Below are 13,835 nucleotides of genomic sequence, written 5' to 3'. Positions count from 1 at the left end.
GGTGGGGGGAAAGGGGGGAAAATTCTCTTCCTTATGATCTGAAATCTTTTTTATGCCAGTTGTCTATCATCTTTCTCCCATTCAGCTATTTTGTGTTTCTGTAGGCAAATGTTTTCTGATTGTTTTTTTTCAGTCGTTTTCAGCTGTGGAAGCTTCTGTCTTAAATTTCCTCCAACCGGAGCTCTAGATATACTAATGTACTCTACCTACAGAGTCTCTCTTTTCTTTCTGGGGAGTTCTGACTTATCTGGAGAGGAGAGGATTTGAAACTGTCTATGTTCCTTTCTTTCAAAGAACAGGTTCCAGCCTTACAATGTGGTGCAGATAGTGGCCAAAGTTATGTATTCACAGGTGTTTTAAAACATAGCAAGACACAGTATTAGATTCAGTGGCTGTATTCATTTGCTGAGGCTACTATAACAAAGCCCCACAAACTGATGGCTTCAACAGCAGACGTTTTTGGGCCGAAGACAAGGTGTGTGCAGGATGCGTTCCTCGAGGGCTGATGCCTCCCTCCCAGCTTCTTGTAGCCTCAGGCATTCTCTGTTTGTCTTCGTACCATCTTCCCTCTGTGCCTGTCTGCCTCTTTGTCTGCATTCTGCCTTTTTAGAGGACACCAGTCATATAGAACCAGGGACCACCCTGATAACCTCATCTTACCTTGAGTAGATCTGCAAAGACCCCATTTCTCAATAAGATCTCATCCCGAGGTTCTGGTGGTTAGGATTGGAACGTATGTGTTTCTTGGGGAACACAATTCAACCCTTTCAGAGTGCCCAACCAGAAAAGAAAACTTACCTATTTCATCATCAGAATTCCGTCTCATCCTGAGTGTTTGCCACTCGTGACAAAAGTAGACACTCTGGAAATCTCGCTCGATGTTGTGCTGTAAGGTGGTCCACTGAGGGGAATTTCTTGGTTAGAGCAGTTCAAATACTGCTCTGGTAGCCACCAGAATTCACAGCTAAATTGCATGTGTGCATGTGGAGTCTCCCTCAGCTCCCATGTGCCATGGAAGTCATCTAGAAAATTCCATGTACTCTTGGCTGGGCAGCCTTGGAGGGCTTAACATGCTCAGGGCACACAAACCCTATCGCTTAAGGGTAAAGGATGACTGACCATACTTCCTAGTTTGTTCAGAAAAGACCTATTTTATGCCGGTGGCCCTGGCTTAGTCGGCAGCAGGCCCTCCTTTCGCTCTCAAAAGCACCCTGGCTGGGACAGCAAAGCATGTGGTCTCCCTAGGTAAGGGGCCCTATGCCAGGCCACGGACTGCAGCGGGGTCCCAGCCACACCACAGAGAAGCTGCAGCACAAGAGGAGTGTGGAATGGGCAGGTCACCCGAGGAGCCCACCAACCCCTGGCCAGGAAAGAACACAGCCAAATTCACTGCCATTTCAGCTGTGTGTGGGAGAAGGGACACAGCTGTGGGCGCAGGGACCTTCACGCTTGAGCTCAAGGACTTCTGTTTTTCCTGCCTCTGTGAGCTCCTAGGCCAAAAACCAACATAGAGGAGGTCGGTCTGAAGGAGAGGACAGTGGGAGAGTGGACAGATGCCCACCTGCAACGATTAGTTACCACGAGCAATGTGATCAGCCTACCACTATGACTGTGCATTTGTCTAATTTTTTATTCTGGTCATTTTTTAAATTACATACTTTGAGGCTATGTTGCTAGGCTCATGCGCCTTTAGAATCGTTACCTCTTCTAGTGACTTGACCTTTTTATCACTATGAGACTGTTTTCTTTCAGACCTTTTGAAGATCTCTCTCCATTGTCTTCTGGCTTCCATGTATTCTGTTGAGAAGTCAGTTGTCATTCTTATTTTTTGTTCCTTAGCAGGTAGTGTGTCTTTTTGCGTGTCTGCTTTAATTGTTCCCTCTTCATTTTAGGTTTTCAGCAATCTGATTATGAGGCAATTAGTGAGGTCCACAGTGCTTCTTGACTCTGTGTTTGCATATCCATCATCAGTTCGTTATCTCTTCAGATATAGCCGCTATTCCATTCTCTGTGTTCTCTTTTTCTGGGACTGAAATGATATCTTGATCCCACGTGTCTAATTTCTACTTTCTTCTAATTAGTTTACTAATACCCTCTGCAGTGTATATAATCCAGGAGCCAGCAGACTATGGCCACCTGTTTTGTACATGGAGTGTCATTGGAACACAGCGCCCCCATTTGCTAACATACCATCTGTGGTGCCTCGTGCATGACACCAGCACAGCTGAGTAACTGCAGCTGAGGCAGTGTGGCCTGAAAATGAATGTTCACTGTCTGATTCTTTAGGAACAGACTTGCTGAACCCCTGCCTGACCTACTGTTAAATCTGCCCATTGAGATACTGATTTAAAATATTGTGATTTTCGTTTCTAGACTTACATATTGTTTTTATTATCATTGTTTTGTTTTTGTTTTTTAGTGAAACTCTCCAGCTTATTTAATTGCTTGAACATTTTAGCCATAGTATCTTAGTGTGGGTTCTCTAAACAATAGAGCCTGAGACAAAAGCCATATGCTAACACGTGTTTTATGACCCCAGAAGAGAATGAGGTGTTGCCAGCCTCCCCCTCACCCCCCACCTCTGCCAAGCAGGCCAGATTTGCAGGAAGTGGTAGCAATATGTCTTAAGTTTCTACCCGTTAATGCCCATATCTGGATTTCCTGTAATTTTGTTTATAATGTCTACCTTTCCACTTTTTTTGGTTGTTGTTAAATTTTATCTTTTTTTTTTTTTTACACCTAGTTACTTTTAAATTTTGTTGTATATAGTAGATGAAAGGTTATAGATATAATTTGAAACTGGATTCATTTTGTTTCTGGAAGACAGGTTGGCCGCCAGTCACCTCCGTCCAAGGAGAAATTCAAATAATTTGAACCTGGGCTTCATTCCCACTGAAAATTGGTCTAGTTCCAGTTCACTCTTATTCCTAGGATAGAGCTTTCCGGGGTCCCAGCTGGGAGCCTGACCGACAAGCTTCACGTTGCCAGTCCTGGAGCATCGGTGTTTGTTTGCTTCCCTGGCCACCAGAGTCTGATGACAGCTCTGCTCAGCTGCCCAGCTTCTCAGTCACCTCTTGCAGAATGGAAAATGCCTTGAGCATAAAGGTGGTGCCAGCTATTATGCTCCCCCTTGAGCTTTCTTTGTCTGGGATCTTGACCTGCGAATCCTCACGAATAGGGTAGTTCTCGGATGCCTTCAAATGCATTAATAAACATATTTGATGCCGCATTTGTATTTATTCTCCCTGGGAGGATTCATCAGAAACAAGCCATTCTGCCGTAGTCAGAAGCCAAACTTTTTAGAAGTGTCCTCTGTCTCTGTAACTGCTGGGCTGTCCCTACCCCATCACCATAACCCTGCCCCTCCACACACATCTCGAGGCTGGATTCTTCAAACCATTTTATAATTCAGTAGGCAGGCAAACAGTTATTTTTCAGTCAACCCTCATTTAGACTTCCTAGTAAGTGTTACTGATTTGTTTCCTCATTACTACTCCTCTCACCTCACGACGTTTTGTCTGCATTTATATTAGCTCTTTTCCAGTATATTCTTTAGTAGCTTTTTCTTTTTTTTTTTTTTTCCATTGAGGATCTCTGAGTGGTAAAGTTTCGGTCATTTTGTGTCTGAAAATGTCTTTATTTTATCGATAACGATTGATAATGTGACCATAGTTTGGTTATAGATTTCTAAATTGATGATTGATTAGTGGTTAATCATTTGGTTATAGAATTCTAGATAAAAAGATATTGTCCCTCATCACTTTGAAGATATGATTTTGTTTTCTTACATCCAGTGTTGTCCAGGAGAAGTCTGAGGGTGATTCTCACTCCTTTGTAGGCAATTATTTTTTTCTTTCTGATAATTTTTAGGGTTTTTCTTTATCCTTGTTGTTGTACTTTTCAAAATGTCTGCTCAGAACTTGATGACCGATTTTAAATTAGGTACTCCTGTGTTAAAAATCTAGGAAATTCTCAGTAATTATACCGGGGGTGCCAAAAAAATGTATGCAAGTGGACACTTTGGTCAACGTTGCTCAAGCAGTAGTTCACCGTCATCAGACGTGTTGACACTGATGGTAACCACTTTGAGCACCTCTTGTAATTGCAGAAGTCGAACATGACTTATATTCATCTTTCATTGTCGGTATATATTGAGTATTACAATTATAATACAGTTTTCCTTTCTTGAAATGTGTATCCATGTTTTTGGCAACCTCTGAATATTCAAGTCTTGTGTCTTCATTATTCCATTGTCTCTGTCTTGAATGCCAAATGATGCTAGTATTTCTGGATCTTTCCTCCATGAACTTGACTTTTTTTTCCCTGCTCTTTTTTTCTTTTTGTGTTGTATTCTGGGACTTTCTGTCCATTTACTCATTTGTCCACTCACTAGGGAAGACAAAAAATGTTACATCAACCAAAAGTCTATATTTTTGTGAACTCATTCACAGGTGTGGAATTATCTGGGAAAAATGACTTCAGGGAGATTGGTTGAAGATCTCCTGAGCCCCCATGTATGACAACTTGGACGGAAACGCTATCACATCTTAAAATTCTGGGACTCCTCATGGGCCATAGTTGGTCGTGATAGACATGTGGTTGTCTGCCTAGGTGAAGTCTATTCACCTCGTTTTGAAAGGTGTGGCAAGCACTAGCTCACTGCATGCAGAGATGTTGACACACTGCTCTCTGTCCAGACCAGGTACACAGCAGCCAAGGACAGCGTGGTCCAGTTCTTCTTTTACCAGCCCATCAGTCATCAGTGGAGACAAACCGACTTCTTCCCCTGCACTGTGACGTGTGGAGGAGGTAAGGCCCAGGCTGTGTTCGCGAATATTTAGAGCTCAGCATTAGAAGTTACACATTTGCATTTTTTTTGAAGCTGGCTTTAAAATGGGTGTGGAGATGTGTGATGGCATAGCGTCTTCTGCAGCAGTCGGGACTGCAGTGGCGGTTATGAATGTGCCTTTGCCTTTATTCTTGAAGATAGGTGAAAAACAAACAAACGAAACAAAAAAACTGGATTTGCAAAACACCCTTTCCTTTTAGCAAAAAGCTGGAAACATCGTTGCATGCATTCTTGCATATCTCTTCTTGATCGTCCTGAAAGCATGTATTATTTTTAATTTTTCTATGGAAAGTTTGAGAAACAGAGAGACCCAGGGACGTGCCCAGCCTGATCAAGTTAATGGGTGTGCCGGTTCTAAGCCTCCGATTTGCACCCCGTCTCTCCTTAGACGCCAGAGTATAAACTTAGCGAAACGGGGAAGGGTGTCTAGTCAGTGGTAACGGGAAAGTCCTGCTCACGGTTTGCACAGTTCCAGGTGCTCACAGATGGTTGAACAAGGTAATCAAGGACTCCACACACATACTACCCATCTCTGCAGGCTCAGAGGGATAAGAGTTGTCACAGAGAAACAGTGACTCCTTTGAGCAAATGAGGAGATGACTGGAGCCACTGTCAAGATCGTTCTCTATTTCTGACCTAAACTTTGAAATAGAAGAGTAAATGGTTGTAAACGAGTGCCAACCCAGGAACTACTTACTAGAATGCTACAGGGATGTAGGCTGGTGCTCCGCCTAGAGTACCAGGCACCAGTACTGAGCGGGTACTGTGTGCTAGGGTACTTACTCATCGTCCCATTTGCTCTTCCGGACAAGCCTAAGGAAGGTCCGTTTTCGTGCCTGCTGCGCACGTGAGCAAATTGGAGCTTAGAAGAGGGGAAGAATGGACTCGAGGCTGTTCAGTTAGCGAACAGCCCAGCTGAGATCTGGCTCCAGGTCTGTGTGATGCCAGAGCCACGCTCTAAATGGCTTTGCCGTTGTGTCCCCCTTAGGAAGCTACAGGTGCGTCCAGGAGGGCTCCTGAGCCCCGGTCAGGTTCCCGTGAATATCATATCACACCTCTCTCTTCTCGGATTGAAACTAGCAGTGCAACCAGGGACCAGGGTCTGGGGTGATATGGGCAGCCCAGGACCCCGAAGGAGCTTGTGGGAAGGAAGAGGAACCATCGGAGGGTTGAATAGGGTGCTAAAAAAGGACGTAAAAAGCAAATCTTCCCAGGTTCCCAGTTAGTTCTTCTTAGGCGGGGCTTGGGCAATAGACCACTTGATGATGATCCTTCAGCAGTGGTTCTCAAAGTGGGGTCCCTGGAACGTGTTAGAAATGCAGGTTCTCGGGCCCCCCCCCGAGACCCTTGGATCAGCAGCTCTGGGAGGGAGGCTCAGCGGCCTGTTCCTATAGGCCCCCCTGCAGATGGTGGCGCTCTCGGGTGTAAGAACCACTGCTGTTTGGACCAGTGACTTTAAATACCGGCGGTACCACGTTCACTTCACTCTTCTTGCCATATCTGTGTCACCCCTGCACTGTTATTGATTTAAGGTTTTTTTCTTTAAGTGGACTTTAAAAAAAAAAAGTAAACATACCTACAAAAAGAATTTAATATTACTACCTTAAATGGGCAACGCTGATCTCTTTCCGGAAAGAAGACACAAACGCAAAAATGAACACGATGGAAATGAAACAGTGGAACCCAGGATTTTCCGGTCCCTGCCAGCTCTCGCCATCTCAGTGTCTCCTCAGGTCCACCTGAAAGGGAAAATGTATTTTGTTGAACATTACAAGCATTGGTCTGAGGCGAAAATGCCCTCAGATGTCGGAGGCAGTGACTTTGCAACAGGCTCGAAGGGAAATTCTTAAAAACATGCGCCCTCTCGTAAAGCCGGTTGCGGGAAAACAGTGTTTGGAATTGAGACCGTGACGTGGGCAAACCCTGGGAATCTCTCTAAACCCAGGCCTCCCGTTTCGGTCAATTCTGTTCTCCAAACTTTGTGTGCCAGCGTTTACATTCCGAAGTGACATGGCACCATGGGATAGCAGTAGGGTTGGAATTCCACGGCCTGCATCCACTTCTTGAGTTTGCCACTAATTAGCTCTGAGACTCCGTTGAGCCTTTGTCGTCTCATTTGTCGAAGAGAATGATCCCGCTTACGGCATTGTTGGGGGACAAAATGAGATGACACGTGTCAGGGAACATAGGACAGTACTTGGTGTTTGTTTAGTAGGCACTCAGGGAATATCTGTTATGTCAGAATCTAAACCTGATTTTTTCCCGAAGGCCTCTGCGTAGTCCCCCGGTCCTTGGTTGTGGCCCTCCTGCATTCTCTGGTGATGAGTTAGGACTCAGCGGGAAGCGCTCAGAGTGAGTGGGACACACCTAGAGATTTCTACATATATAGTTTATATCCAGAAGCAGGAGCTCACCTCCCCCACCCACACCCCCTACTTAGAGTCAGGCAGGCCATCCCCCCAAATAAAACCAAGGAGATGGTGGGGCTTTCTAAAAAATGCTTGCTCATCAGAAAAACAAACGCCTCTTTCTTTGTAATTTCTCCCCTACCTCTCATACACAGTTCTTCAGAGATAATGTTCCCATTTGGACACATGAGCTAAACTAAAAGCTTCGCGCTGTGGTGGGGACATTTATTATGGAGTTTTGGCGCAGTTCAAGTCTTACATTATAGCAAAATAAGACCGGGTCTTATATTAATTTTTGATCCAAAAGAGGCATTAGAACTGATGGTCCAGCTAGGTCTTATTTTCGGGGACATGCGGTATGTCTCAGACCGTCAGCCAACCACAAATGGAAGCACCTAACAGACGCTGCACCAAAGACAGCAGAGGTTGTAAGAACATAACGGGAATGTTAAGCTGCTTTTCGGGGTCGCCCTACAAGCCTGCCCTTTCCTGCACACGGGAGGCTTTCAGTACATTTGTTCATAATAGAGAAAGTCAGTATGCCTTATTTCTTTCCTTTTTAGTTATTTCAGTACTGCCATAAAATTAAAGAGGAAAATTAATCGTCTCTCCTCAAATTATAAACACCTGGACGCTCCTTAGCCCTCCTCCTAGAAATATGTTTCCATTTAGAACAAAGATTTTTCTTTGATTCAAGGAGCTATAATCTCATTCTGATTTTGTTTGGGGAGGAAATAAAAACACACACAGAAAACTCACAAGGAAAGCATTATGAAAATTTAATTATATTAGTAATCAAATCTGCATGATTTGTCTAAATGGCATTTCGGAGTTTTTTTGGATAATCAGGAAAATCAGCTCGCTGGTTTCCAAGACACTTGGATGGACTTTGCTGGTCTTATCTGTAATCAGCTGTGTGGGACACTTGAGATTGGTCTGGAGAAAGTACCAGATTGCCTGTGCCATCTGATATGGTAGACTTTCTGGCAGATATTGGCACCTGAGTGACATTTTATTGACTCCGTTTGGATTTTCGTTCTTGTGGTTTCAACCTTGCTTTTTATAATGCATACCAGTCTGTCCTTCAGCGCTCAGCTTACATCCAAGCCATGACTTGTAGAAAGCTGTCTAGTGGTTTATAAAATCAGATTCCTCTAGGCAATCAGGCCTTCAAGTGTATTTTTAGACCTTTAGACCAATTGGCTAAGGCTGAAAACTTAACTTTGGGCTTTCTTTCTTTCTTTCTTTATTATTATTATTATTTTTTCCTGAGGAACTCATTCTGGTTTTGAAAAATGACTTTAAAAAAAAAAATAACGTGACACTTATGTGTAGCGATAGGAAACTTGGAGTCAAATCCTTCAGGAAATAGAAGTGTCACTTTGTGAGTTGTTTTTTAAATTTACAGCACTCACCCATTTGGAACGCTCCCTTTCTATAGAGACTGTACATGTTGAATTTAATGGAGTTGGGACTAAGTCTTCGTTCCTTGTCCGTTGAAGACCTGTGAGGCAGAGGGGGATGTAGGGGGGTGCATTTTGTTCCTCCCTGTGTAGACAATGCTCAGTGCCCAGTCAGAGAAGTGAGTCAGTATTGGACGTACCCAGGACAGCAAAACCGTCAACAGCCCAGTGCAGGGTGGCTGTCAAAAAATGTAATGTTGGCTGAGAAAAGCAGAAAAGGGAACAAGAGTTACAACACAGAGCCACTTAGTTAAAACAGATACACACAGAACAATACTACCTAAGACAAAGGTGTATTGAAGAGCATGTAGACAGGAAGTAGGGCCTCTGTGGGGGTGGGGGGGCAGAATGGGAGTGCGGATGGGGGAAGCACAGGAAATACAGTGGTACCTCGGTTTTCTAACATAATCTGTTCCAGAAGGCCATTCGAGGTCTGAAATATTCGAAAACAGCCAACAGCTAGGCCTCAGGATCTTGCATTCAGTGGAAGCCACGTGACATTGTTCGACGTTCCAGGCGTGTTGGAAAAACGAAACGTTTACTTCTGGGTTTACAGCATTCGTAAACCGAAACTGTTGATCAACGGAGACGTTCGAAAACCGAGGTGCTGCTGTACAAGGAAACAAAGTGGTGACAGTGAGATGTGACAGTGAAGTCAGGACAAAGAATAACTAACCTTTTGTATCCAGGTCCAAGCATTTTTTTTTTAAAGGAGTCTGTTATAACTTTTTAATTACAAGTGCTGAGACTTCTGTGACCATGCAAGTAGTCGCTCACAATCTTTTAGTCGTATCTTAGAGGAACCTGAGAGTCTTAAAAAAGAAAATGCTGATTCCTGGATCCAGCCACCGTGTTTCTGACTTAATAGGACCGTGAAGGGACCTGGACATCGTGTATCTTAAGAGCTCCCAAGTGGTTCTGTTCTACAGCCAGGGTTGAGAGCCACTAAGTTTCTTAAAGAAGGGGAAAAAAAGTGTGGCGAGTGGTAACTTCACCAAGTAAAAACACAACAGATGCAGTACTCACACTCTCCTTTTCTCCTGCTTAGGTTATCAGCTCAATTCGGCCGAATGCGTGGATATCCGCTTGAAGAGGGTGGTTCCCGACCACTACTGCCATTACTACCCGGAAAACGTAAAACCGAAACCCAAACTGAAAGAGTGCAGCATGGACCCTTGTCCATCTAGGTTCGCATCATTGCCCACTTTCTTTTTACTTTGAAAAGGAGCAAATCAGCAACAGCCGAGGCTGCTGGCTCCTTACAGAGTGACCCCTTTCCCTTGCCTGACGTGGAACACGCACTGGTGGCAGGTGCCCTCGCTCACGTGGATAACGGAGGTCAGCCGGAATTAGTCTCTGGGCTCCCTCGGCGGAAGCTCGCTCTTGCTGTGGGCTGTGCCCCGGTGCTGTGACAGTTAACCCTTTAGAGGGAACCCCTGTGAGCCTACCCAGCACCTACAGAATTAAAGCTCTCTTCATGCAAGTGGCATGTCTAGCCCATGGGCCAGTCCTGACTATCTTTAACTCACCATTTTAGCTTTTAAACTGGGTCACTTGTTACCATGTTTGGACTTTTGAAATGTTCGCATTAAATTCAGGGTAAATATGCATTGTGCAAAAAAGTCAGACGTTTTCGTGCCAGAGCAGAAAAGCTATGCATAAACTCTCCTGTTGCATAATTTAGTACCTGCTGACTTGGATTGCCTGGGGAAGTTTCCTGGCTTTGCTACAGTATCTTAAAATAACAGCACGGTATCCAGTCCCAGAATCCCCCAGGCCTCTGCCAGCTGGCTAACACAGAGGTGTGCAAGTGGAAAAGGAAGCATTCTCAGTGGATTTCATTTCCTATCACTAAACTGCCCATTTCCTGTAATCCCATAATTATTAAGAGAGACCTTTTCAAAGGACAAATTCTGTGAAATAAAATGATTTTCTGAAGACCCTAGTTATATGACAGTGTGTCGATATCATTAATGTTGTGTATCAGAACAACCTCTTTAGAGGACAAAAGGGAATACAGAGATTGATCTAAATTAAGAGAAGCTTTTTCCTTTGATTAATGCACGCCCTAGTCTCCCTTCCTGTATTTTCATATTGAGCTGGGGATAGTGTATGTCAGAGGTGATTCTGGAAATTAAGCGGATGGTGGCTGAATTTGGAGGACTAGGTCATAGCACTTGGCATATGTAGTTTCCCATTTGAAAGAGATCTGTCTTTTGGGATGTCAAGTCTATATTAGTCAAATTAACAAGTGTGTTAATTGATGTAGACATGATACTGACACAATGGTTTCGTTTGTAGTGATGGATTTAAAGAGATCATGCCCTATGACCACTTCCAACCTCTCCCTCGGTGAGTGATGTCTTTATTTGTTGTGATTTACTCCAAGTTGTTTGCAAGGAACCCTAGTATCTATAGCAACAGTCTAAAATGTAAGAGGGATAGATAATAGACCCGACACAGAGAGCGAAAGGAAAACAGACTTCAACTCAGTAATAAGAAAGACCTTTCTGAGAATTAAATGGAACAGGCTGCCTCGGATGACGACCTCTGCCATCACTGGAGATGTCTAGCCTCTTTTGCATGCCTGGGTGCTATGGAGGGAGCCCAAGCATTGCAAGTGATCAGAAACTTGAATCGCCTTTTTCACCAAGATGACTAGTATGGTGTTTCTGACTAAGTTTCTATGACTCTCTAGTAATGCTGCTTTCTAGTGTTTTATAGTTTAGAGACAGTTTATAGATGCTTTCGCATTCCATATTTTAATTAATTTGATTCTCACAGAGGCCTTGTGAAAGATAACTGGGGCAAGCATATTATCCCCACCTGACAGGAACCTCAGGGTCAGAGCACCTGTGACTGTAGCTTGTACGTAGCTGTTAAGATTAAGGTCTTCATTCTCCATGCCCTGAGCTCTTTCAGCGGAACCACGACTGTTACCGTTTTTGGCAACCATCTTTGCAAACTTGAGACAAACACACAAGCAACCAATAAATAATGTGTTCCTATTTGTTTGCTTTTGAGCTGGGAACATAATCCTTGGACGGCGTGTTCGGTGTCCTGTGGAGGTGGAATTCAGAGGCGGAGCTTCGTGTGTGTTGAGGAATCCATGCACGGAGAGATACTGCAGGTGGAAGAGTGGAAGTGCATGTACGCGCCCAAACCCAAAGTCATGCAGACCTGCAATCTCTTCGATTGCCCCAAGTGGATCGCCATGGACTGGTCTCAGGTGAGATGTGACAACAGGCCACTGTTAATTACAGCTCAGGTTTTGAAGAATATTTGCTGTGTGTTAGTGGTTCTTTTTTTATTCACATACCTCCAAAGAGAGGTTTGAAAAATGACATATCTCTTCACATACATTTAGGTTGACATCTAAAAAATTTTTTAATCGCAAGTTTAAATAAAAAAAACATCAAAAAAGGTCATTTTGAACATGGTGTGAATGCTGACATTTCAAAATAATGTATTATATAGCATTTCAAAAAATGTGTCCAGTAGAATGTAAATGCCATTATGATTTCTACTCTTGCCATCTTTCATTTAAAAAACACATAAACACGCTCATCTTACAGAATTTGAATATTTTGTGTTTTTTCCTCTTGAACTCACATTTTCAATTTATTCTCTTCGCAGAAATTTATCCTGATATAATGTACTTTCATGCTTTAAGTCTCAGTGATTACACTATTCTTCTTTTCTCCAAGAAAATGTGTATCAATTAAAATTAATTTATTTTAATATCCTGTGGCCATAGGGCTCTAAGTATTAAAAGTGTTCCCCTGGGTTATTGTTATATTTGCTTTTAGTACACAAAACAACGTAAATATAACTGTGGTAGGTCATTATTATACCTAGAAAGTAAATTTTCATCTGAAATGAGTCTTTCTAGATGATAAGTGGGGCTTAAAAAAATAGTCCATTGCCAGAATAAGACAGGTTCAGCCATAATTTTATTCTTAATTTTACTGTTGATTTCTTGTTTTGTTTTGTTTTGCGTGTACACATCAGGAACGCTTGTTCACATAAATAAATAGACTGAGGTGGAAGGATTTTATTAGAGCGAAGTCATTCCGTTCTTTGAACTCCTGAGTTACATGCCAAAAATCACGCCATGATCTATCATCAAAAGTCAGCATTACTTCTACAACCTGCAGAGTTTGTTTTCAGCTCTTCTCCTACGTTTTGCGTTGGCTTTAGAACCATTATACCACCCCCACATCCCCCTCCCATTACTAGCATGGCTGCGTCATCACTTACAGTACCAAACAGAGGATTGCTAACTGGCTCATCTCGTTCACCTTCCTTGGCTCTTCATACTTTTCATGTTTTTTCAAAAATCAAATCCATCCTCAGTGATGAGATTCGCTGTCATTAAGGATATATTGAGCTCCAAAGAGTTCTGGAAATGACGGCATCTTTGGGGTAAGTGGGCAGCTTCCCGGAAGGGCTGTACGGAAGGAGACAGTTTTGGGTTGGCCCGTGCCAGTAGAGTTACACCTTATAACCATGTTGTTTTCTTTGGGAGATTTTTTTTTTCTTTCTTGGCCAATATGAAACCCCCTCTCAAGATCATATGTATTTCAAATTGATAAATTTGGGGTGAGTCACGTTCCCAGAAATAGGGTCTCATCTCCAACGTCTCTCCATTTTTGCAGTATTTGTGTTGTAGTCATAAGAGTGGCCTGATAAAATAAGAGAGGTTTCCTTGTACTGCCCTCTTCTTAGAGATGTGTGTACGCTGGAAAAGGCCTCCACATCCTCTGAAACTTGCCTGTGACAATGGAGGCAGCACCATGGACTCAGGAAAGAATCTTCGAGCTTTAGGAAGCAGGAGCCGAGTTACGGTTTTGGCCGTAGGAGGCTCTGGGATGGAGTTCCACTCTCTCTTTGAAACGGTGTGACCTTGAGCAAGCTCCTTAGATGGTGGGCTGTCTGTGTGCTCATCTGTTAAATGGGAATGAAGCTATTGACCTGCAAGTGTGTGGGGAGGGTTAGTGAGGTCACATCTGCAGGACAGTGACTGTTCTCTAACAGATGCCCAGGGGCACTCAGCCCCTCTCAAGGGTGGATCCAGGATTGGTGGGGCCTGGAGCTTATACAGTTTGGAGATGA

General features: G+C 43.5%; 1 protein-coding gene across 1 annotated transcript in view; it reads left to right on the top strand.

Annotated features, from left to right (window-relative positions):
- The window catches only part of ADAMTSL3 (ADAMTS like 3), a 187,217-nt gene that overhangs the window by 98,642 nt on the left and 74,740 nt on the right, over window positions 1-13,835 (top strand). The window contains exons 10-13 of the mRNA XM_033100157.1: window positions 4,698-4,809; window positions 9,769-9,907; window positions 11,022-11,072; window positions 11,745-11,949. Coding sequence (XP_032956048.1) covers window positions 4,698-4,809; window positions 9,769-9,907; window positions 11,022-11,072; window positions 11,745-11,949 — 507 coding nt within the window. The remainder of the gene's footprint in view (window positions 1-4,697; window positions 4,810-9,768; window positions 9,908-11,021; window positions 11,073-11,744; window positions 11,950-13,835) is intronic.

The sequence above is a fragment of the Rhinolophus ferrumequinum genome, chromosome 28 (genome assembly GCF_004115265.2).
Source record: "Rhinolophus ferrumequinum isolate MPI-CBG mRhiFer1 chromosome 28, mRhiFer1_v1.p, whole genome shotgun sequence".
Lineage (NCBI taxonomy): Eukaryota > Metazoa > Chordata > Mammalia > Chiroptera > Rhinolophidae > Rhinolophus > Rhinolophus ferrumequinum.
This window is presented reverse-complemented; position numbering and strand designations above follow the sequence as displayed.